A 25,092-nucleotide genomic window follows, 5' to 3' on the forward strand; every position below is an offset into this window, starting at 1 on the left:
GGGTGTCCAGCAGCTCATAGCATCCTCTTCCTTTTGGCCTGACCCACCACAGAGTCTGGTATTCATTTTTTGAGTTCTGGACAAAGGGAAAAAAAAAAAAAAAGACCAATAGGAAGTCTCTCCAAAACCTCACCCTGGCAGGAGGCTGGGGGCCAGAGGCCAAGCACCTGAATGTGACGACTGAAGTGAGTTCCAGGGTAGAGTAAGAGTCGGTCTCCGAAGTCGGCTCCGAAAGGGCCGGCGTGGACTGCCTGTGGTTGAGACCGTCTGGGAAGGGAGCCTCAGGGGCCCCGGGAAATACTCTGTGCTTGGCAAATAGACAAGAACAAACTTAGAAACAGCGACCTTTTCTTTTTAAGCTTCTCCGAGGGATGTCATGATGGAAAATTATTATTAAGTTGTGGTCGGCCCAGGGCCCCTGAATGGAAGTGGGAGAGGGTATTGATTACGGCAGTGGCTCTTGAAAGAGCTGGCTTGGTTTGCCCTCCGGCCTTGTACGTGGGCAGCCTCTTTTCTATCTTCATACTTGCTGGATTTTAGATGGCAACATACACAAATACTGCTTCCTCTGGGTAACTGTGAGGCTTATGATTGGACTGAGAGACTGCACAGTGAATCTGTCCTGTGGAAGGTGCAGGGTGGGGGCTGGGGGGGCATCTTGTTGCAATGGCCAAACCTGCCAGGCTCTTTCCTGCACCTCCTCTGCCCCTGGCTCTCCCCCTCCACTGGCCATGCCGGTCATCACCCACAGGACAGGGAGAAAGTGACGGCTGAGAACCATTAAACGCCTCTTCCTCTTCTGCTGTGGGCTACGCTGTTATACGCCCCCTTAGAGCTGAGTGGCTGAGAGTTTGTTCCAGCTGCACAGAGTCCCTCTTCTTTCCCCTTCCTGCTGTTTGCACCGCTGAGATTGCGCCAGGCAGAGTGTTCCAGGTCATAAGAGTGAGGCTAATAAGAAGCACAGCTGATATTAATTGTGGGCTTATTCCATGCCATGTGTCCTGCTGAACTCCTTGTAGAAATGTCTTTATTCTCATCCTTGAGAGAAACTCAAGTCCCAGCAGGCCGGAAGCAGAACATGGACCTGCATGTCCCTGAGTCGGGATCTCAGCTCCTTCGTGCAAACCGCAGGTGCTCTGCAGAGACAATCTCGCCTCCCCAAATGGCTTCATTTGAAGGTCTGTGGCCCCCCAGCTGCCTGTGGCTTCTCTTCCTGAATTAAACGACAGCCTCTTTCAGGTGTTTGGTGTCCCGTTAAACTGGGGTGGGGGGCAGCCATGGGCTCCGAACGGCAGTCCTCCGGGGCTGAGGGTCCGGCGCGGTCCTCACACTCAGCCCCAGCCCAGGACACACGGACGGCAGGAACTGCTGGGAACCCCCGTTCATTCGCTCTTGGCTCCAGTCTGAGCCAAACTTCCTTGAAGAGCTGTTGATCCCTAGGGCTGATGGCAGTCTCACTCTCATGATTTTTATATTTGTTCTCCATCTGGACGGAAAATAGGAGAAAAACACATTCTCAGTCAGGAGAGGTTCGGGAATAAAGGGCTGAGATTTTCATTAAAATCGGGGGCATCGTGCCATTTCCTGCGGGAGCCAGTGCTGAACAATCAACCCAGAGCTTCTCTCTTGCCCCTGAGAAATGAACTGAATTTTCCGAGGTAGAAGATGAGAATGTGTGTGTGTGTGTGTATGTGTGAGTGTGTGTTGGGTGAGGGATGGTGAACACAAACCTTGATTATTTCTATACCCAGATTCTAGAGGTAACTGGCTGCACCCAAACCTCATTTTAACTCAAGCTCTCAACCATCCCGAAATCTATCATTCAAAGTGGCCACAGGAAGGGAGCCATCACTCAGTGTTTTATCTTCTTCCTGCTCCCACCTCACCCTCGGGTAAGCAGGGATCGATGCAGAAGCGCAGAATGCGAGAAAGCAAGAGGTCTGGGCGATTCAGAGGCAAGATAATCAGCCTCTCGGTTATGTCATCGGGCAGCGCAGGGGAGGTGCTGCTGGCCATCAGCCTGTGGCCAGCGTGCTGGAGAGCAAGCAGGGACACTGAGTCCCACGCGTCCTGCCAAGGTGTGGCAGAGGAGGGAACAGAGGGGAGCCTGAGAAGCCGGCTTAGAGGATGCTGCCCCCCCCCCTCCCCGCCCCGGAGGTGAGCTTGCCAGAGCCCTTTCAGGAGAACCGAGTTTCCACTGGGTCTTTGCTTTTGATGGAAAATTTTCCCCTCCCCTCTTGGGAGGTTAGAAGCCCAGTGTAACCCCAGGACACGGAGTCCTTTGACTCCGGCCCCCCCGGATGGCCATTCTCCTCGCTAATCCTCCAGTTGCCTTCTTAATAGGCATAGAACCAGAGCCTTCTGGGCAAATCCTGGTGTATTACAGCTGACTTAACTCTCCTCAGCCCTCAGCAAGATGTCAAAGCTGGATTTTTCCGTAGATATTAAGCGGATGGGCCTGGTATATATTTTGCCTTATCAGTAGCTTCTCCGACAACTCGACAACACATATGCTCAGGATTTTCTTTGGTTCAGACATAAAAGGGAAGTCCTGTGTTAGTGCCACAGAGCTGGTTCCTGCATGTTCTAGCTTCCGAGGAATGACTTGTCGCCTGTCACATAAGCTCCTGTTTCCCATCCCTAATCAATAGTATTGCAAATGCCCAGGTGAGAAGGTGGCTACCACCAAAAGCAGAAAGTGGCAAGCTAGGCATCTGATTCCTGGTTCAGAGGAAAAAATTTAATTCCTTTTTTGGGGGCAAGGCTTGTTTAGAAGTGGGGTTATCTCTTCTCTAAGCCCACACATGACCCTGCTTATTTTTTCAAAACTGACCTTTTAAACCGTTGAGAGCATAAAGGCTAATCGGTTTGGGGCCTTTTAAGAATTATTTGGGCAAAAGATAAGCTCCCTGTGGATACCGGGAGGGGCTGGATCAAGGGCAGGGAGCTGGTGCAGGGGTGGGGGCTCCCCGTTTCATTTTGGGGACCAGGCTGCAGAGCTGGGCAGGCTGAGTCTGTGTCAGGAGGAAGCTCTGCCCTGGCTTGGCTTGGGGAGAATATTCCAGAGGCCAGGATATTCTGGGATGGACGTGCCTCACTGTGGCCCTGGGTGTGTCGCACGTGCCCTCTGGGCTTCGTGATTTGTAAGAATATGAAAGAGAAGACGGACGTCTACGGTCTTGATCATTTGCTCCCGGTGTCCTCTCCCCAGCGACCGGGGAGGTGAGTTTGGCGTGTCTCCCTGCAGAGTGTGTTCTGTGTATTTAAATACCTCTAGAGAGATGCAGGGGTGTGTGCATGAGAGAAGAGGGGGAGGCAGTGGGGGGAAGAAAGGGGGGGCTGAAGAAGAGAAGAGGGAGGAAGAGGGAGAGAGAACGTATAAGGGTGGGTTGTTTGCACCTCAGGGCTCCCTGGAGGGTGCTCTCTGCTCTGGAGATGCCCTTTCTCCTCCCCAGCATGGCTTAGAGGTGGGGGATATTCGATGGATCCTATTTTGGGTTTCTCCCACCCTGCCCCCCTTCCCCAGTTCAGGAGCTCCCCTGGATGCGGCTGTTTTCTTCTCACTCGCCGCCTCCAGCGTGCTCCGAGCCCTCTCCCCTGAGGTTCGGGTCCTGGTGGTGCAGATGAAACCGGCTTGGCCGCATCCTCCCGGAGGTAACCAGCCGCTTCTCCCGTCCCTTCCCTGGACCGGGCCCCTGGCATCCACTTAACACATCCGCTCTGTGACTTTGCCGAAGTCAGGCTCCCTGAGGACAGCTTTCTGAGCGGGCAGAGTGTGCCCCAGACTAAGGAAGAGCAGCCCGGGTCCTGCGCGCTGGGAATCCAGGATGCTGCAGCCTCCTCATCCGGGGCTCCGGCTTCTTGCAGTGGTGGGTGAGCCATGCGTTCAGATGGGGAGCCCAGGCCGCTGGGCTGATCTCCTGCCCCGGCAGGGACCGGACCATCACAGACTCCAGCTTGGGCAAATTAGCCAAAAAGAAAACATTAAATATTTTCCCTTCAGGTAACCATGAGTCCCGGGGCTGCATCTCTAGTGTGCTTGTAGAACATTCCGAGGGCCTGGAGTGAAGCTTTCCCACCAGGGCCTTTTTCTCAAAAGGGGTAACCCCCACGTCCCCTTCCTCCACGTACGGGGGAGTGGGTGGGTCCTGGAGCAGCTGTCTGGAGCCAAAGGCAGGCAGACCTGCGTGGAAGGCGGGGCTTCTGTGGATGTCACATGGTCTAGGGCTCCACCCACCCACCTACACCCACAGGCCAGGTGTGGCTCTGGGAGGCGGCAGGTAGGCTGCTGTCAGGGTGGCTAGGGGACAGGACAGCCCTTTAGTCATTTCCCTCCAAGAGATCTTAAGCGCCGCCAGTTGTCACTGGGACGCTCGCCTGCTTCCCCCCCTACCCCCACAGTTGTCCTTGTCTTAGAAATGGGTGTGGGGTGGGGCGACCCTCAGGGAGGCAGTGGGGGGTCCTCTCAAGTATTTACCTTCATAGGAGCACCTTTCTCAAGTCGATAGCAGACGCCTTCCCTTCCCACCGGCCCCCAGAGCTCCTGGGGTTCCTTGAGCAACAGCTAATTTTCCAGATAACGCATTTGGTCCCACTACCAAATCCAGATATTGCTTTCCGCTTCCCCTGGGGGAGCACGTCCATCTTTTCTCCTCAACCTGTGCCCACGTGCCCGAGGGCAGGCGGGAGGCTGTTACAGGTCAGGTGGGGGATGAGGAGGGACAGGAGGGGGAGGCGGGAGGGGGAGAGGGGCTCTGAAAGAGCTTAGTTGCCCGCCAGGAGGCACCTGCAGCAAACAACTGTGGGTGGAAAAACCCGGCAGGCAGAGCAGAGCTCTCCTTAGAAGTGTGGTTCCAGGGGCCAGGACGCAGTTAACCCTGGATGTTAACCTCTCCAGGCAATGGCTGTCCCTGCGGCCGGCTCTCTCTTTAATCCGGACTGAGTTGCTGGCCTCTTGCATCCACTCAGAAGGTACATAGTGCCAATGCCTCATATATTGTTCTCCTGGCGGCTGCGTGATAGATAAAAGCAATCAGTACTTTTCGCCTCTGATGGGTTCCTGTTTTTTGCAAAAAGCTCTTCCCTCCTGCTTCCATGGTAGGTTCTTTTTCAAGTTTGGGAAGGGATGCTTGTGATTTTTCTTTCAAATTAGTCCATCTCTCTCAGTGGACACATCCATCCCTTGACCTCCTTTCTCCCCAGGAGGGCAATTTCTTTTTTCTTCTCTTTTCATTTTAGGGCTGCACCTGTGGTGTATGGAGGTTCCCAGGCTAGGGGTCTAATCGGAGCTGTAGCTACGGGCCACACCACAGTCACAGCAACGGCAGATCTAAGCCGAGTCTGCAACCTACACCACAGCTCACAGCAACACCGGATCCTTAACCCACTGAGTGAGGCCAGGGATCAAACCTACATCCTCATGGATACTAGTCAGACTTGTTTCCACTGAGCCATGACGGGAACTCCCTCTTTCTTTCCTTTCTTTCTTTCTTTTTTTTACTGCACCGAGACATGCAGAAGTTCCACGCCCAGGGATCAAACCTGTGCCACAGCTGTGACCACGGCAGTAGGTCCATGAACTTCGGGATATCCTGTTACCTTCAGGACACTCATGTCTTTCCCGTGCAACTCTCTCCTCAGCTCCCCTGTGTGGTGGGGAGGGAGTTGCTATCTACAGATAATCCCCAAGGGAGAGATGCTGGCCCGAAGGAGCCTGGGCTGGCTTGTGTGGGTGTCACGTTGTTCTTTGTTCAGGCCCCGCCTTGAAGCCGGGGGAATCCATCCTGGGAAGAGCTGGGCCTTCTTCTTCTGGAGACCCACGTGGGTGTGATGTTCCCACGAGGGGCCTCTACTTGAGAAACGGCAGCACTGCTCCCCTCTGCCATGAGAGGTGCCAGCCTCCCCCGCCGCCCCCCCGCCGGATGGCCTTGTGGAACTGGAGTGGCTGCACTGTGGCCCCTTGCTGGCCTCCTCACCTGCGGAGCTTGTCACCCTGAGCCAGCTGGGATGAAGTCAGGCAGGGCCTTCTTCTTCACGAAGCACCGTCTAGGTGGCTGGGAACGCTGGGGGCGCCGGGGCGGTGGGGAGCGGTTCTGCCTTCCATGCAGGGAGCGTTGGCGTCTTTGGAACTAGCGATGTGTAGGTGTACTGTAGGTTGGGCGGAAACAGGCCTTAAGGGCCATCCAGTCCGAGTCCCCTTGTTTGACCAACAGGAGTTGGAATGTGTTAATGACAGAGCTTCTTTTCTGTCCCAGTTTCACAGCTCTTATGGGGGGGTACACCCTGCCTCTCCCTGCATCTTTCTGTGGTCCCCACCATCCTGGTTTCCTTTTCACCCATAAGCCTTGCCCTCTTCCTTTCACATTTACCCTTCGCGGCCTCTCTCCATCCTTCCTTTCCTCCAGCTCGTGTTGGGATTTCTCTGCCCGCTTTCGTCCTGATGGCCAAACACGGCACTGAGACTTACCTCTGCCCCCCGGTGACACGCGCGCTCTGTTTCTGTTGTGATAGGATGCTGATCCTCTTGACATTGTTGATCATGAATCAGCCTGTGCCCGTTTCCTGGCATTTGAGAAGGATTTTAATTGCCTCTGTTATGTCCTTACATCCCCCTGGAGGCCTTCCGCTCCCAGCTGTGAGGTGGTTGGTGGGCATATGGAGTCCAGCAAAAGCACGGGCTCAAAAAAACCTACGGAGGCTCATCCAGGGACCAAACATGGCCTTGTTGGCCCCATGTTTATAACTTCAGGCTGATTTGTTCCCATCAGACTAATTAGCATATCAGCACTGTCCCTGCAGCAGCCTGGACTATCCTGGTTTGTCACTTAGCGCTTTCGATTCCCTTAGTCCAAAGGTCAACACCATGGGACCCTGGGCTTTCTGAGACCTGCTCAGATGCCCTCTGGAATCGCCGCAGAGCTGTGCAGGCAAAACCCGTGTGTGTCCGAAGGGGCCCCGCTGCCAGGCCCACCGTCAGACTCTGGGGGCCTGTAGGAGCTTTTGTCTTCGTGAACCCCTTCCTCCACCAAAAAAAGGATGACAAATTATATTTTGCAGCTGTATTGGCATAAAGAGGGATATAATCCTGGCTCATTATTTTATATTCATTCTTATTCATTTTTTTCTTCTGATTTTGAAAGAAGTTAAAAAGTGCTTACTGAGCACCGCCTTTCCTGTGCTAATGGATCCATGGACCCCGTGGCCACCACGGATCTCTTCCTTGTGAAGCCTCTGCCTGGCAGAGCTTCTGGAACATGCCACTACCTTGCCACGGTTTACTGATAAGACAGAAGACACTGGGTTTATTCTCTGAGGTTGGGGCTTTGATGGAGAATTTGTGCCACAGAGAATGGATGGAACAGTACGTGTTCTCCAAATGGACGGCTTCTGATGTAGTCGTCGAAGGGACAGTTTAGACTCTGGAAATCTCCGGGTGATCGGGACGTTAGAGAGCTGTACTACAGGGACTGTGGTGGGTGGGACCCAGAGGTGGCTCACAAGCGTTGCGTCCCCTGGTGTGCACGTCTCAGAATCCCCTCCCCTCGGGGGGATTTCACTCCCCTTAGGTTACTCCTCGGGATATCTGTCGGTTGTCTTTGAATTCATCCGGGGAGATGATCCCGGGTGGGCCTGACCCAATCAGGACATGAAGCGAGCCCGCCTGCCCCTACTGGCCTTGAAGAAGCCGAGAGTCACGCCGTGAATTGCCCACTGTCAGAGCTGCGTGGCAGGGACCTGACGGTGGTCTCTAGTTGCCGGGAACAGCCCCCAGCCCCTCCCTAACCTAAGGAAAGGGGAACCTCTGTCCATCAACAAGAAACTGAATTTTGTCAACAGCCAGTGCCGTTGGATGAGACCCTCAGGTGGGAGCGTAGCCCCGGCCGGCCGTGATCTTGATTTCATCCCAGTGACACTCTGACCAATGGACCCAGTTGAACCAATTCCTGGATCCTTGAACCATGGAAACCGAGAGATGAGAAACGAGTGTTGGGAGTTCCCATTGTGGCTTAGCAGGTTACAAACCCGACAAGTATCTATGAGGATTTGGGTTCAATCCCTGGCCTCGCTCAGTGGGTTAAGGATCCGGCATTGCCGTGAACTGTGGTGTAGGTCGAAGACCTGGCTTGGATCTGGCATTGCCGTGGCTGTGGTGTAGGCCGGTAGCTGGCGCTCCAATTCAACCCCTAGCCTGGGAACTGCCATATGTTGCGGGTGCAGCCCTAAAAAGCAAAAAAGAAAAAAAGAAAAAGAAACGTGTTGCTTTCAGCCCTGAATTTGTGGTAATTTGTTGTGCAGCAGCGGAGACCTCGTAGGGGCCTGAGATGTGTCTCGGCTTGGGTGTTGGCTCTGGAACTGAGACTTTGGAAAAAAGAGGAAAGGGCAATAAGCTGCTGGTCCCCACATGCCCACAGCAGAAAGCAGAGAAAGCATTCTTTGGAAGCGAGCTGCTCCAGTACCTTCTCAGCTGCCAGGCCCTCATCAAGCCCCGATATGGTGAATAATTCATTCTGCTCCAAGCCGAGGGATGCTCAGGATAAAGCCCCATTTAAGAAAAGAAAGAGAGCGAGCGTGTTCTTCAAAGCCACAGCTTCCCCTTTGAAGTGGGTTGCCTGCCATTTGCACACTGTTTGCTTAGCATAAAAATGCACAGGGATTTCCGCCCTCTTCCAGAGCCTCCCCATCCCCTCCCTGCCCGCCCTGGAGTCACTAACTGGTCCCTGATTCAGCCTTTCCCAGCCGGCTTCCTTTGGGTTGTGAACCCTGGTCCACGGTTCCCTTTGGGAAGCTGTGCGTCTCAGCCTTGGAGGCAGCAGTTGTCAGGAGGCAAAAAGACCCTTTCCAGAAACGGTTTGAGGTTTCAGATGCTGGTGGTCAAGGCCCCCGTGGGGATAGGATGTTGCCGGGAGGGCGGCTGGCTGTGAGCAGGGGCTGAGGCTGGCAGGTGGGTGGAGGCTTTGGCTGTGGGGGAGAAGGCGGGAGTGGCGCTGTGACGTCCCCACACCCCCGCAGCCCTCCTGGGGACTGCGGGCAGAGTCGTGTTTGGCTGAAGACATCCTGACGTCTCCGTGCTGCCACTGCTGCCGGTTTCTGTCCCCGGCTGTCGGAGGGGGCGCTTCTCTCGGGTTGCCTGACGCCGACTCCCCGGATGGGTGTCTGAGGATTCGGGGCCCTCAGCGCGGCGCCGAGGGCACCTCTGCCCCTTCTGATGACCGGCTTCTCCCTGGCTGGCTTGTCATTTTAGGTCTCCTGTCACAACAGTAGTAGCGTCTTTCTCTTGTGGCCTGGAGACCTGGTTTTCAGTTGAGTCTTTACGCCCACAGAATCGTAGTTTCTGCCCGTCTGCGCCTCGCAGGTGAGCGTTCACAGGCCATCTCGTGAGGTTCGTGGCTCCAAAGGTCTGAGTTTCTACCAGGACCAGAGAGACAAGAACGCTGGCCGCCCCTCCCCCCTGTGTGACCATCACGTTCGGCCCCCCCGCTGAATCTCATGGCTTGCGATTCGCCAATTTGGGTTTATATCGGTGGGATTCCTTCTTCTTCGTCTTTTTTTTTTTTTCTTTTCTCAGGGCCACTCCAGAGGCATATGGAGGTTCCCAGGCTAGGTTCGCCTCAGAGCTTTAGCTGCCAGCCTCCACCACAGCCACAGCAATGCAAGATCCGAGCCCCATCTGCGACCTGCGCCACAGCTCACAGCAACACCAGATCCTTAACCCACTGAGCAAGGCGTTTATTGCCTCATGGTTCTGGAAGCTGGAAGGCCAAGATCAAGGTGATGGTAGGGTTGGTTCCTTCTAAGAGTGATGAGGGAAGCATCTGTTTTGGGCCCCTCCTTGGTTTTAAAACGGTCATCTTGCTTGTCCCTGTGTCTTCACGTCATCTTCTCCCTGTGAATGTCTCTGTCCAAGTTCCCTCTTCTCCTAAGAACACCAGTCGTATGAAAATAGATCCCACCGTAACCCCTGCATTTTAATTTCATCACGTCTTTACAGACCCCATCTTCAGAGAAAGTCCCATTCGGAGGGCTCGTGATGGGCGGTGGTTAGGATTTCAACATATGAATTTCCGGGGCGGGGTGGGCATGGGGCAGAGGGTTCAGGCCATAAGAGGGACCAGGATGCCGTCTGTCTACATCGAAAGATGATACTGCGGATCTAGTGCTCTCATACAAGAAAAGGCACGTTGGAAGCTGAGCATGAGGAGTTCCTGCTGTGGCACAGCAGGATGGGTGGCATCTCTGTAGTGCCAGGACCCAGGTTCAACCCCGGGGCTCGACACAGTGGGATAAAGTGGGTGTAGGTCGAAACTGCGACTCAGATCTGATCCCTGGGGCCCAGGAACTCCACATGCCGCAGGGCAGCCAAAAAAAGAACGCCTGAGCATGGGATAAGCAAGAGGGTTTCTGCAAACAGCTGTTTTCTCTAATATCGGGGCCAATACCAAGGATCTTTCTTTCCATCCCAATCCATCTTCTCTGCCTCAGTTTGCCCTGGTCTGGTGTTGCACTGTTTTAGTGCTTTGATTCCTCCTCGGAATTTTATCAGAATTTTAGGAGAGGAGGCCTCTTGCGTAATCACTTCAGTCTGTGGGTTGTGACTGTCTTATATGTGCTCTTTTGTTCTCTCGCCCTTCTTATTAGAGTCAGGAAAAATCATTTTCTGATTTTATGGTTGTCAAAGCCATACATATCGGTGATAAGCCTGGCATTAGCTTTGTCTCCTCGGCACTGCTCTGATAAAGGTCTCTTTTCCAGCACTGATAATGGAAAGGTTTTTTTTAAAAAATGATGATTGTTATTATTGCTAAAATTGATAGTGGGAAAAAGGGAAGGCCGGGGTTTTATAGAACAATTACCTTCTTGGTTTTATAATCTCTAGCGAATGTGACTACAAGGAGAGAAACATACACAAATTCTGCTGACTCATCCTTAAGGATGATAAACAGACCTTTATCTGTGAAAGTGACAGGTATTTGACGCCGAGAAGCCCCATCCACCCTTTTTAATTTTTCTGGCTAAAATATGATCATATTCCAGTCCAAGGAGAAATATTTTGCTGGATATTCTGAGCATTGGGAAGGGGAGGGACTTGCTTTGAGCACTGTTCCCTAAAGCTTCCTCTCCTGAATATTAATAAGTTTTGTTGGCCAAACTAGTATGGGGAATGTAGGTTTACACAAGACCATTTGTCATAAAGAAGATGTGGTATAAATGTACAGGGGGCTACTACTCAGCCACCAAAAAGAGTGAAATAATGCCATTTGCAGCAACATGGATGGACCTGGAAAATATCATACTAAGTGAAGTGAGTCGGGATGAGAAAGACACATACCATATGTATGATATCACTTACATGTGGAATCTAAAGTATGATACCAGTGAACTTACCTACAAAACAGAAACCGACTCAGAGACAGAGAACACAGTTGTGGTGGCCACCCGGGGTGGGGGGATAAATTAGAAGCTTAGGATTAAAGGATTCACGCTGCAGTATAAAATAGATAAAACAACAAGGACCCTACTGTATAGCATAGGAAACTGTATTCAATACTTGGTAAATAACCTATAATGGAAAACAACCTGAGAAAGCGCACACGCACACACACACACACACACACACACCCACCCCTCAATCACTTTGCTGTACAGCTGAAATTAACACAATATTGTAAATCAACTATACTTCTATAAAATTATTTATTTATTTATTTATTTTTTGCTATGGGACTTCTCAGGGCCTTTATCCACTGATGCATGAGTGTTCCCAAACTTTCCATATTTGTCTGGGGAATCCTTTCTCTTGGAGCATCTCAAGGAGCAGGGAAGTCTGGGAAATGGCAGCTCGGGACAAAAAGAGTCATTCAAGAGATTTTGTCTACACACAGAGGTGTTTATGTGTCTAGGACAACACGTGGCTTTGGCTCTAAGAAGCACAGAGGGTTGTGACTGCCCACCATTTTGAGCAGTTTCCTAATGACTACATCATTAGGTCACTGGGAACTGTTAAGTTCTCATGTTAGCAATGTGAAGGCAATAAAACTCACACGTTCCCAGGGTTGAGTGGAGCTGTTTTTACTCTACTGCTCTGGATGCTTTTAGAAGCATAAACATGCCGTGAGCTGAAAGGCAGGTGTGTGTTAGGCCATAGGCTTTTGGCTCTTCCATAGTCCTGAAACCAAAACCTGTCAGTGCACAGCAGAATGACAGAATTGATCAAATCAAAACCAAGAATAGTTTCCTGACGTGGCAGATGAGGTTTAGCTAAAAATAAACCACTGATTCCGAGAGCCAGGGGCCCTGACCTCCGTGACCACCTCCCTTTGCTCCTGGCAAGTCTCTTCCACGAAGGCCGCCGGGCGGAGTCATCCTCCCCTGCTGTCCCAGAGCCACTTAGAAACCTTCCCCATCTATGCGGGGCTCCATGAAGGGATTTGGCCTGAGCTGGGCTCAAGTGTCATCTATCTCTCCGTTGAGCCTGCTCTCCAGGATGAGCCCTCAGCATGAAAGCTGTGCTGCTTGGTACTGACTTAGCCACAAACACAGGTGCAAACGAAGGCACTGAAATCCAGCCGTCGGATTTGGTTATAAAGAGGTCACCCTACAGAGAGAACAGACTTGTGGTTGCCAAGGGGGAAGGGGACGAAGTGGGAGGGATGGGGAGTTTGGGGGTAGTAGATGCAAATATTGCATTTAGAATGGCCGAGCGATGAGATCCTCCTGCACAGCACTGGGAACTCTATCCAGTCTCCTGGGGTGGACCATGATGGAAGATAATATAAGAAATGGAATGTGTGTAGACACACACACACACACGTAAATACATGACTGGGTCACTTTGCTGTGCAGCAGAAATTGGCACAACACTATAAATCAACTGTACTTTTTTCATTTTTTAAAGACTTAATTTTTTTAAAATTAAAGGATAGTTGATGTACAACATTGCGCTAATTTCTGCCGTACAGCAAAGTTACCCAGTCGTGTGTGTGTGTGTGTGTGTGTGTGTGTGTGTGTGTATGTGTATACACATACACATTCCTTTCTTATATGATCTTCCATCATGGTCTATCCTCAACTATACTTAAATAATAATTTGAAAAAACCTGGGGTTCCTGTTGCGGCTCAGAGAGTTATGAACCCAACTAGTATCCACGAGGATGTGGGTTCAATCCCTGGCCTTGCTCAGTGGGTTAAGGATCTGGCATTGCTGTCAGCTGTGGTGTAGGTTGCAGACACAGCTTGGATCCTGTGTTGCTGTGGCTGTGGTATAGGCGGGCAGATGCAGCTCTGATTTGACCCCTAACCTGGGAATTTCCATATGCTGCAGATGCAGCCCTAAAAAAGCAAGGAAAAAAAAAAAAGTTAAAGAAGTCATGCTAGTGATTCAGATTGTTGGTATTATTATTTTTCTTCAGATTATGGTTTAAATGAAAACACACAATTAAAAAAGTTATAGAAAACTTTCAAACCTCTGCAAATGTGTCCTTGGGTCCCCACTGGAGAAGCAGTGTTTTAGGCAAATTGAGTTTAGGAGTTTAATCCATGGATCCAGAGGGCTGCATTCTTTCTATCTGTGCTTGTGTGCTGTTGTGCTTTGCAAAAATGAGCAGAACTTCTTCCCCTTTTGTCATCCATACTATGAAATGTGACCCTGGATTCTCCCAACAAGAGGTACAGCTGGTTTATCCACTACTTCAGTCTGGGCGGCCACTGATCTGGGACCAGATGTGGTGCAAGCAGAGACTTGAATACAGCATCTGACCCTCGTGTTTCCTTCTCTTCCGCCCCCGCAGCCCAAGTCTACCATACGAATGAGCCCAGTCTGGCCTGCTGGAGGATGACAGGTTTCCCAGCCAAGAGTCAGCCAATTTCTGGCCAAAAGCGCGCCGGGAGCCAGATGCATGTGCCATCCTAGGCCATTCAACCCCCAGGCGAGCCATGAATGGACCACAGATGAGTCCAGGCAATATTAACCAAGCCTGGGCAGATCACTAGCTGTGCTCAGTTGACTGTAGTCTTATGAGCAATCATAACCGATTGCTCTTCTAAGCCACTAAGTTTTGGGATATTTTGTAATAAGTGTCTGATAACACACACCTTTTTTTTCCCCCCTCTGGGAAGAGAATTTTTTTTTTTTTTTTCTTTTTAGGGCTGCACCTGTGGCATATGGAGGTTCCCAGGCTAGGGGTTGAATCAGAGCTGAATTTGCTGGCCTATACCACAGCCACAGCAATGCAGGATCCTTAACCCACTGAGCAAGGCCAGGGATTGAACCCATGTCCTCGTGGATATTAGTCGGGTTCATTACTGCTGAGCCACATGGGGAACTCTGAGAAATCTTGTTTTTAGCAGATTTCTGGAGGGATCTGATGTTCTCCAAAGGGATAACAGAGGCCAGAAAAAGTTGCTGGGAAAGACCAACTGGGGGTTCTCAAACTGTTGAGAAGCCAGAAGAGGCTCTTCTTGGGTTCTGTGAGTATATTTGAATGACTTCTAGGATTAAGTCTAGGATAATCATTGAGGATTAGAAAGGAACTACCTCACTGTACTTAGGTATTTGCATTCATTTAGATTTCTTGTTTTGAGGAGAAGTCCTATTTTGCTTTACAAGAGGAAGCACAAGGGTTGGAAAACTCTGGGAAGCCCCAGCTCCCTGTGAACCTGGCCCGCAGGAGACGTGGCCCTTCGCAGCGCAGCAGAGCCACTGACGTGGAACAGGGGGCGGAGGGCTGTCTTTGCCGCCTCCCGGAGCTGTCGCTCTTCAGGGCTGCGTGAAGCTTTAGAATCTGTTTCATGTGATTAAATAGCCTTGACTATGAATAGTAATTTGGCCTCAGAAATAGAGGGGGGTTTTGTCCCTAAAAAGAGAGTTTGGGCAATAGTGTACTTACGTGGCTTAAATATAGCTAGAATTCTGTCATCAGCTTCGCCTCGGGGGAGCTTTAGGCTGAGGTCGCGGAGGAGACAGGGAGGAGGCTGAAAGATGCGAGATCATCCTGGGCTGAAGGGGGAGAGATCTTACCTTGCGGGGAGTGAGCGGGGCTGCCGGGTGGCGCTGAGTATTTCTGCCCGGAAGGGGAGGAGAGAGGGAGCCTTTGGGGGGAAAGGTGGCTGCCCATCCTTACATGGTCTAGGGGCGATGCTGAAGATCTTACAAAATCATCAAGAGGACAGAGGCTGGGGCAGGGTAGAAAGTCAGGCTTTTGGCCGTTGTCTAGAAAGCCTGTGATGCCTTTAAGCCTTTGCCTTCCCTCTCTGCACGAATCTTCTCCCCTCTTTCTCAAGGCGTCCTGTTTTGTGGTTTCCCAGATCTTTGTCTTCAATGTCACACAGCATTTCCCCTCTCATTCTGGCAGTTCCATAGTTTCCTCATTCCGGTAAGTCAATTGAGTTTTCGATCTGATCGCTGGACACCTTGCCCTGGCAGGAGGGCCGGAATACAACCGCTCCTGCTTTAAGAATCTCAAGGTCTCGAGAGAGCCAAGGAAAAACTGAAAGTCACCGTGCACTTTGGTCAATCTGATGACTGAAACGTGTGGGGTGTCAAGGGAGCACAGAGAGGGAGGCATATTTAATCCAGACTAGACTGGGTTTATCCAGGAAGGCTTCCCGGAGGAGGGAGCTCAGGCTTCTTCAGCCAGGATTGTAAAAGCATCAAGGGTGGAACAATTAGAAGCTTGTGAACCTGCCTTTCTGCCCACTGATAGGAAGAAGGGATGGAGGGTGAGTTGGGGTGCCGTCTTAGAGCGCTCAGGCAGGGTGAACTGAGCTTCTGAAACCAGTAGGGACCAAGGACTTTAGATTGTCATTCTCCTTGTCTTTGGGGTTCCTGGCTGTGACCCAGGGTCCCTCAACATGTAGGCAAACGACTTGTTCCCTCTGCCTCAGTGTCTGTCACTGGACACTCAGTGTCCCTGTTTGCAGTGAGAGGCTGCCCGCTCACCACCCCGTGCCAGCCTGGCCCTGGTCAGCAGACCACTGCTGGCCTCCCGGGGAGAGAAAGTCATCTATTATGTAAGCATCATCCATATTCTGGCCGGTGATCAGGGGCGACGTTTAAGCTTTTTCCATTGTGTGGAATAATTTAAGATCGTGTTACGAGTGTCATTATTATTGCAATTTCTCAGTAATAGAAGCAGCATCAATTATTGAACATCATGCCATGTGTCTGGGTTAAGTGGGGATGGCAGAGGCAGTGGCTGATGCAGGAGGAGAAGACAAAGCCCAGCATCCCAGTGTCCCGTGTCCCCCGAGGGATGTGGCTTCTCCCCGGGGTGTGATGCCCGCCTCCCTCTGGCTGTGGCTGGCAGGGGGCACCAATTACTCCTCCAACCTCTCCCTTTGCTCTTCTTTGGGGAGTTTTGACCCGCTGACAAAACCTCAGTTAAAGAGACTGCACACTCCCTGGGGTGGGGGGCAGCCCAGAGCCTTCCCCGAGGGCCCCCAGCCCGGACTGACATGCTGAGGGTTTGGCGAGGGTGGCTTGTCAGAGCTTGGTCTGCGTTGCCACCCCCGATGGTCATTAACAGCAGTGACACATCCCAGTGGGAGAAAGACCAGAGATGGTGAACACGCGAGGACTGCTGTCGGGATGTGGGCCGGCACATCCAGCGTGTGGGGGGCTCTGGGTCCCAGGGGCTTCGCACCCCATGGCATTTATCCACTTGTGCTCTGCGTGGGCGGCTTGCCATGCTCTCTGCTGTCTCCATGTGGAGACGCTGCCTCCGGCAGGGTGACACTTCAGGCTTTGCGTCCTTTTGTGACTCATTTCTTTGGGCTCAAGAAACATCAGCAACCAGCAGCTGTCTTCCTGGAGCCTGTGACAACAGAGCCCTGATGCATAGCATCCGGCCTTTTTTTTTTTTTTTTTTTTAAATTTTTGTTCGTTATAGTTGCCTTACAGTGTCAATTTCTGCTGCACAGCAAAGTGGCCCAATTACACATATATATGTACATTATGGGCCTTGTTTTTCTCATATTATCTTCCCTTGTGTTCTACCCCAAGAGACTGGATACAGTTCCCTGTGCCGTGCAGCAGGATCTCATTGCTTTTCCATTCTAAATATAATAGTTTGCATCTACTAACCCCAGATTCCCCATCTATCCCACTCCCTCCCCTCTCCCTCTTGGCCACCACAGGTCTGCTCTCATGTCTCTGAGTCTGTTTCTGATCTGTAGGTAGGTTCGTCTGTGCCATATTTTAGATTCCACATAGAGGTGACATCACATGGTGTTTGTCTTTCTCGCTGACTCTTCCTTCACTTGGTATGAGCAACTCTAGTTCCAGGCGGGATTTTAGTTCCTGAAGGAGACAGACGTATTAGTTTTTGCAGCTTTTTGTTTGTTTGTTTTCATGCAAAGCACACTGCAAGGCTGCCTTCCTCTCTTCCCCCCTCGTTTTGTTTCCTCCTTTTTTGCTCCGCATCCCTCCACTCTCTCTTCCTTCTGGAAAGTGCTAGCCTTCTCCAGCTCCTCTTTCTTGGCACAGCCTTTCCAGAGTGGGTGGAACTTGCTCTTTATTCTGAGCTGGGGATTTGCCCCAACCATGAATAACAACAGTAATAGTCACAAGAGGACAGTGATCTCAAGTTCCATGTCCCTGTCTGGGTGTCGCCAGGTGCCTCCCAGCAGCCGCCTCCTTGTTCCCTGTGCCAGGCTGGATTTGGAGGATTGGGTGGGGAGGGGGAGCCCTGGAGGAGGCGGGGGTGCAGAAGGGAAGGGTGACCTGCAGCTTGGGAGGGAGCCTGTATTTTGCTCCCTTGACATTTGGGAGCTGCAAGGTGACACAGCAACTCTGACCTCTCCAGAGTCCCAGGAGCCCAAATGAAACCAGGGGAAGGGTGTGTGGGGGGCGGAGTGACTCATTGCCTGCTGCTGGGCGGCCCAGCAGGCTCTCAGGGCTGTGGCGGGAAGTCAGGAACAGCTTGCATTCGTCAGATGTCTGCCCTGGAAGGGACCGCACCCTCACCTCGCCGTCCTCGCAGGGCTTCGAAGACTGGGTGAGAGAGTGTGGATGGAAAGGCTTTGCAGAAATTTAAAAAAAAAGCCTCAGAAATGAGAGAAAGTGATGATATCAACAGGGCGGGCGTGCTGCTGTCAGCAAAGCAAGAGGGGGGTCTAGAGGAGGAATGTCACTTGTGGGGTCTTGGTCCCCCCTGCGACCTGCCACAGCTGTGCTTATTTAAGGCTCTGGCAAAACAATGCAGCATCCCCTGCACCTGTTCAGGAGCAGACAGGGCTCCAGGGAGCCAGGGTTGGTGGGGGGTGTCAGCCTTGCAGGGGGAGAGCCCCCTGGGCCCTGCAGGTGCTTTCTGACTCTCCCCCAACGTCATGGACGTGCCTGGGCTCAGGGATGCATGGAGAGCGCTGCCAGGGATGGGGGCGCTGCACAGCTGCTGGGGTTTTTGTCCAACTTTTACAAAGGTAGCTCCTGGAATTCCTGGGGTGGCTCAGTGGGTTAAAAACCTCACTTAGTCTTCATGAGGTTGTGGGTTCGATCTCTGACCTTGCTCCGTGGGTTAAGGATCTGGCGTTGCTGCAAGCTGTGGTGTAGGTAGCAGACGCGGCTCGGATCCCGAGTTGCTGTGGCTGTAGCTGTGGCTATGGTGTAGGCCTGCAGCTGCAAGTCCTATTTGACCCCTGGCCCGGGAATTTCTGTAAGCCACAGGTGCTGCCATGAAAAGAAGAAAAAAAAAAAGAAAAGGCAGCTTCTAAGTGAAGCCGGGGTTGGGTTTTCTCAGTATACCCCACCCCCAGCACTGAAATGAAGCAATACGCCCAACCGAATATAGGTGGATAAAATGGTCAAAGTATATGGGGGGGCGGGGGGCAGGGGGTGGGGGGAGCTGCCTGCCTGTTCCTTCCCTGAAACACCGTCTTCAGATCTGCGTGGTTTTGTCCCTTCCCGTCAGGTCTCTGCTCAAAGCCCACCTTCTCAGTGAGCTCCCCGTCAGCTTCGTCTCTGGAGGAGCCCCCAGCTTTACATTTTATCACAAACTAGACTTCAACTAGAATTTGCATTTTCTGGAAGATGCTGGAAGAATGCCTGGCCCCGGCCTCAAACCTGGTACCTGGGACAACTGTACTGTGTCACTATGGCGATGATTTGTTTTTCTTCTCAACCTCATCCCCACCTGGCACTCTTCTTGATAACCTACTATTCCTTTATTGTCTGCCTCTGAAAGATCCGTGAGGACAGGGGACCTGGTTATTTTGTATCATCAGGATCTAGAATGGTTCTGGTACACAGGTGATGCTTAATAAAAATACGTGAAGGCAGTCAGGCAGGAGGCTTCCTAGAAAAAGTGGAGATATTCTTATCCTTCTAGAAAAAATGAGGGTCTCTGAGTTCCCAGCATGACCAACAGATACAGGGAGCTCCTGATCATCCTAAATCTTCCTAAAATGCGTTTCTCAACTTCAGCGCTGTTGACATTGGCAGGTCTTTCTCTGTGGTGGGAGCTGTCCTACACATAGTCGGGTGTCTAGCAGCTTCCCGGGCCTCTGCCCAAGAGATGCTCCCATCTCCTCTCCCCCACCTGCCCTCTTCCCAACCTCCACATACAAAAATACCCATTGCCGAATGACCCCTTGGGGGGAGAATCACCCCAGTTGAAAACCACTGCTCTCCATTAAAACCAGGGTCCCTCCAGGCTGCTCCGGACTGAATGGGCTCCAGTCAAAGCCTTGGGCATGTTCATGTTGCCGCATCTCTGCTGCAATGAGGCGGTTCTCTTTTCCTATCTTTCCCCCCAGTTACGCATCCATCACATTATGAAAAGAAGCAAGACAAAAGAAGAAACATCAGCCGCTGCGCTCTCTTAGGGAAAGACGTCTTTTATGGCTGCTCTGACTCCTCAGATGTCAGCATGAGTCGTAGGCTTAGAAATAATTAAAGCTTATAAACAAACAAAGAGCTGCAATGATGTGGCCCACGGCACATGGCACAGACACCAGCTGGCGCTCGGGGGTGGTTAGGGGGCGTTTCGGCAGGGGGAGAGGCTGATCTCCTCAAAGTCCCTTCTGTCCCCGGGATTCTGCCATCTGGAGTGTCAACCTTGACTGACACAGTGGGATAGGCGACCTCTCTTGGTGCCTCTCCCTGTGACGGAGCAGGCGAAATCCTGCAGCCCCTAGGAGTCTACAGAGAGACCTAAGAACTTTAACAAGGGTGGCTCAGACAGCCACGGGGCTTTTTTCCCTTTTAAAACAAGATTAAAAGAGGTGTCAGCACCCTGATTAAAGTGCGTGATGGAGGACATTGCAAATCAATGCTTAGGACAATGTCGGTGTATTGGACACATGAGACGGCAGGAGAGGAAGCCCTTATGTTTGCATTTTTCACGTTTAGTTGGACAGAAATAATGAAGGAAAATATCTGAATCATGAGATTCTCTTTCTGATCCCTGAAAGATGAGAAAACAAGAAAAGGGGTCTGTGTGTGTGTGTGTGTGTGTGTGACAAAGCCAGGCATAACTTTTGCGAGATCCCTTCATGAAAGAAACTTACCCAAGAAAACAGATTCCATATTTGCTTATAAATAGGTGCACTTCAGGACTTGGGAGCCTTCTCCTCTCCCCTATTAGGGACACACACTTTTTTTGTTGTTGTTGTTGTTTTTTTTTTTTTTTGCTTTTTTAGGGCCGCACCTGGGGCATATGGAGGCTCCCAGGCTAGGGGTCCAATCAGAGCTGTAGCCACTGGCCTACACCACAGCCACAGCAACGTGGGATCCGAGCCACATCTGCGACCTACACCACAGTTCACAGCAATGCCGGGTCCTTAACCTACTGAGTGAGGCCAGAGATTGAAGCTGGGTCCTCATGGATGCTAGTCTGATTCGTTTCCGCTGAGCCACGACACACGCCTAGGGACACACGTTTTTAAATGGCAGCTTCTATTTGCAACTATCTCTGCCTGGTTTTCAAAACCTATCCGCTGTTTCCTTTGCCCATTGAGATGACTCTGTTCACCTTCCCTTCGGGGCAGGGGTTCCCGCCCGTATCTTGGGAAGAGAAGCTCACAGCCCCCCTCGTAGATCCACCTGTAGTGGGACCTAAGCTCCCAAGAGCTTGGACTTTGCTAGTCAGCAGAGTATCCACAAAGTTGGTGGCTAATAAATGTTTGTGAAAGAAACTGGGGGGTCAAAATCAAGACTTTGCGCAGTTAACGCAAAATCGGGCAGGGTGACTGGCTGCAGACAAAGCAGAAGGGTCACGTGGTTAGTTTTAGGCCATCTGAGCTCAAGCTCCACTTTCGGATTTGCTCCCCTTTTGGTCTCACGAGAAACGTGAAGATGGAGGGTTCCAGAAAACACTGGCCTTGGTTGCCAGACTGAGGCTGCTGTTGAGCGGACCAGCCCTGCAGGTTTCTCTCTCTCTATTTTTTTGGCTGTGCCTGCAGCATCCAGGATTGAACCCTCGCCATAGCAGCGACCCGGGCCGCTGCAGTGATAGCACCAGATCCTCAGCCCACTGTGCCACCAGGAAACCTAGATTTCTTTTGACAGTTGGGAACTGAGTCCTTTTCTGCCATTTGCCTGGCGGTGGTGAACGGTGCTGTGCGGTTTTGACGTTTTACCCGCTGTTTCCCAGCGGGTGTTTTTCCCATTTTCTAGGATCAGCACCGACACTGCAGACCCCGTTTTTGTCATCCCCTAAAGTTCTGTAGCTGGAAAGGCTGTCGTCTTGCTCATGGCTCAGCTCAGCCCTGACTGCTGGGTCTGCCCCCAGGGAATGGCTTGCCCCGGTGCTCTTGGGCGAGGGTGGCAGGCTGCCTAGGCAGCTGGGAGATGGATTGGGGCAGTGCAGCTGTGGAATGAAGACAGAATTGCTGTTACCCTGATGCCCTTGCTTCTCGTTTCAGGGTGCAGCAGAAGACCCCCAGACGGCCCTGGCCCTGAACTTGGAGCCTGCGTTGTTGAAGAAGGCTGATCCTGAGCGTCCCGGCCTGCTCTTCCCGGAGAGCGAGCTTTCCATCCGGATAGGTAGAGCTGGGCTTCTTTCAGGCAAGCTCCCTGCCGCAGACCCTGGGCTGAGTTAGACAGGAGAGGCTCAGGCCTGCTGATGGGAGGGACACCCGGGAAATGCCAGGCGCCCTGTCCTGTCCTTGCCAAGGGTCTACCCCACTATCACACAGGGCCAAGCTGGATCTGGCCCCCAGCTTTCCTTCCCCGTTCTCCAAACCACCCGCTTAGTGCACAGGAGGTAACGGTGCTTTTGATTGTTTTCCCAACTGGGACCGGTGGACAAGGGCCCCGCTGATGGGGCTGGGCTAATTTGGGGTGGAGGGTATCTGCATCTGTCCCGCTGTCTCCGCCTCTCTGACGACCCCGGATGTTCCCTTCCATTTACGCGACTTTCATCTCTTTGATCCATCTGGGGAGCCGTGGATCTTGCGCTCGTTGATTCTGTCTGTAGCCAGAAAACCTAAAAACACCAACGGCAAAGTCATGCCTTTTCTCTGAAGTTAGAAGGAGTGCGTCCTTCCTCCCTTGAGAGGAATCGGGTAGCCTTTCCTGAATCTCCGTGGCGGGGGCGGGGGTGGGGGATGCAGATGGGCCGTGCCCCCGAGAAGGACGGGACAGTGGAGGGGTTACTTTGGTCTTTTCCAGCCTCCGTGTAAGACTCCCTGCTCCTTGTTCACTCCTGGCTCACTCTGGGCAGTTGGCTCATGTAAGGGTCAGTGTGCACTAGGAGAGGCGGATGCCTTTCTTTGCTTGGCATTTATTTAAGACTTTTAACCAGGAAGCCCCAGGTGCTGGAAAATGCGTATCCTCCCCTCCCCTCCCCTCCCCGCGACGTCTTCTGTCAACCTCAGACTCAGGAACCAAAACCCAGCAAAGGATGCTGAGAAGGGCTGATTCCTCCCTTGCTTCACCTTCTCCCCTGAGCGAACCAGGGAGAAACAGACTGGGGACTGGTCCCTGCCTTCACATTTCTGATGTAAGGAAGAAGGTCCTTTCACGCTTCCGTGTTGGCATTTTAATTTGATACCTCCCCCCCTCCGTGGAGGCTGAGATGGGCAGTGCCTCTAGATCTCAGGGGAGTAAATGAACCCAAGAGACAGGCTACCCCAGCCAGGTCTCAGAGATCTGTGTTCAGATTCTGTCCTGCCTGAATTGTTCATGGAGAACTCCAGTACCTTCTCCGCTGGGGCTGATGCTCTCGGCCTCCCACCGCTTCCTCTGTGGGGTACAGTCAGGAAATAAGAATTCATCTGACAAGAGCTCAAGTAATAGAGAGCACAAAAAAAATCCGTTCCCTGCCTGCAATTGCACTTTCGTATTCAAATCAGAACCGCTCAGGTGCTGCCTGCTCTTCTTTTATTGGAGAGTCAAGAACTGACCGGTGGGGAGTTCCCATTGTAACTCAGCGGGTTAACAACCCGACTCCACCCATGAGGATGCAGGTCTGGTCCCTGGCCTCGCTCAGTAGGTTAAGGATCCGTCGTTGCCGTGAGCCGCAGTGCAGTTCGAAGATGTGGCTTGGGTCTCCCGTTGCTGTGGCTGTGGCGTAGGCTGGCAGCTGCAGTTCCCATTCGACCCCTAGCCTGGGAACTGCCATATGCCGCAGGTGCGGGCCTAAAAAAAAAAAAGAAAAACAAAAGAACTGTCTGGTGATCAGAATGGGGCCCTGTCCTCCAGTAAAGTTTGCCATTTTTCCTGCCAGGTCGTAGGAACACAGGGACAGAAGGCTCTCTGTCAGTTCTCCCTTAGCCATCCTGGCTCCGAGCACCTGTGATCCCCGTGAAGGCTTTATGGTCCTGAGTTGCCCTCTTTCTCTCTCTGTAATTTTTTTTTTTTTTGCTATAAAAAAGAGAATAGGAGCACTTTAAAATTTATTCTGAGGCCAGTAATACCCTGATACCAAAAGGATATCCAGGCATCACAAGAAAACTACAGACTATATATATATTTTTTTTTTTATTTTGCTTTTTAGGGCTGCACCTGCAACATATGGAGGTTCCCATCCTAGGGGTGGAATCAGAGCTGTAGCCTCTGGCCTACACCACAGCTCACAGCAACGCCGGATCCTTCACCTAACTGAGCAAGGCCAGGGATCGAACCTGCGTCCTCATGGATGCTAGTCAGATTCGTTAACTGCTGAACCACGACGGGTACTCCTATATTTTTATTTTTATTTATTTTACTTATTTATTTATTTTTGTCTTTCGCCTTTTCTAGAGCTGTACCCGCGGCATATGGAGATTCCCAGGCTAGGGGTCTAATTGGAGCTGCAGCTGCCAGCCTACTCCACAGCCACAGCAATGCAGGATCCAAGCCGCATCTGCAACCTATACCACAGCTCATGGCAACGCCGGATCCTTAACCCACTGAGTGAGGCCAGGGATCGAACCCACAACCTCATGGTTCCTTGTGGGATTACTTAACCACTGAGCCACGACAGGAACTCCAGGAACTCCTATATTTTTGTTTTGTTTTATTTAATTAAATTAATTAATTAATTTATTTATTGTCTTTTTGCCTTTTCTAGGGCCGCTCCCATGGCATGTGCAGGTTCCCAGGTTGGGGTCTAATTGGAGCTGTAGCTGCCGGCCTGCGCCACAGCCACAGCAACGCGGGATCCGAGCCACACCTATGACCTACACCACAGCTCACAGCAACGCCAGATCCTTAACGCACTGAGCAAGGCCAGGGATGGAACCCGCAACCTCATGGTTCCTAGTTGGATTCGTTAACCACTGAGCCACGACCGGAACTCCCTATATTTTTAAATAAGACACAAAAATGACCAAATCATGCCATACTTCTGGTCCTGAATCTGAGCCTTCTCTAGGATGAAGAAGTTGGCCAGATTTTATTCTATCCCTTTTTTCTTTTTTCTTTTCTTTTTTTTTTTTTTTTTGGTCAAGACTGCAGGGGGAAGGTTCAGTGTCTGTCCATCAAAAAGGTCAAAAGTGGCCATCCCTTTGAGATGCACCTTTTGGGATGGGGCTGTGGGAATACAGGGCCAGTGGGAGTTGGTTCTGCTGGAGAGTTCCCCAGGGTGGCTGGATCTCCTTGGCCAGCCCAGGGTGAGGCGGTGAGCCGGGGCTGTGTGGGAGGGCAGTGCCATCCTGTGCTCTGCTCAGAAACACCTA

General features: G+C 51.7%; 1 protein-coding gene across 3 annotated transcripts in view; it reads left to right on the plus strand.

Annotated features, from left to right (window-relative positions):
* Nucleotides 1-25,092, plus strand: part of SLC39A11 (solute carrier family 39 member 11) — a 369,112-nt gene that overhangs the window by 91,144 nt on the left and 252,876 nt on the right. For 2 of the 3 annotated variants that reach the window (XM_047758793.1, XM_047758795.1), the window contains one exon: nt 21,856-21,997. In XM_047758793.1, the coding sequence (XP_047614749.1) occupies nt 21,856-21,997 (142 nt within the window). The remainder of the gene's footprint in view (nt 1-21,855; nt 21,998-25,092) is intronic. The other variant, XM_047758794.1, reaches the window with a different exon arrangement.

Source organism: Phacochoerus africanus, chromosome 14, assembly GCF_016906955.1.
Source record: "Phacochoerus africanus isolate WHEZ1 chromosome 14, ROS_Pafr_v1, whole genome shotgun sequence".
NCBI lineage: Eukaryota > Metazoa > Chordata > Mammalia > Artiodactyla > Suidae > Phacochoerus > Phacochoerus africanus.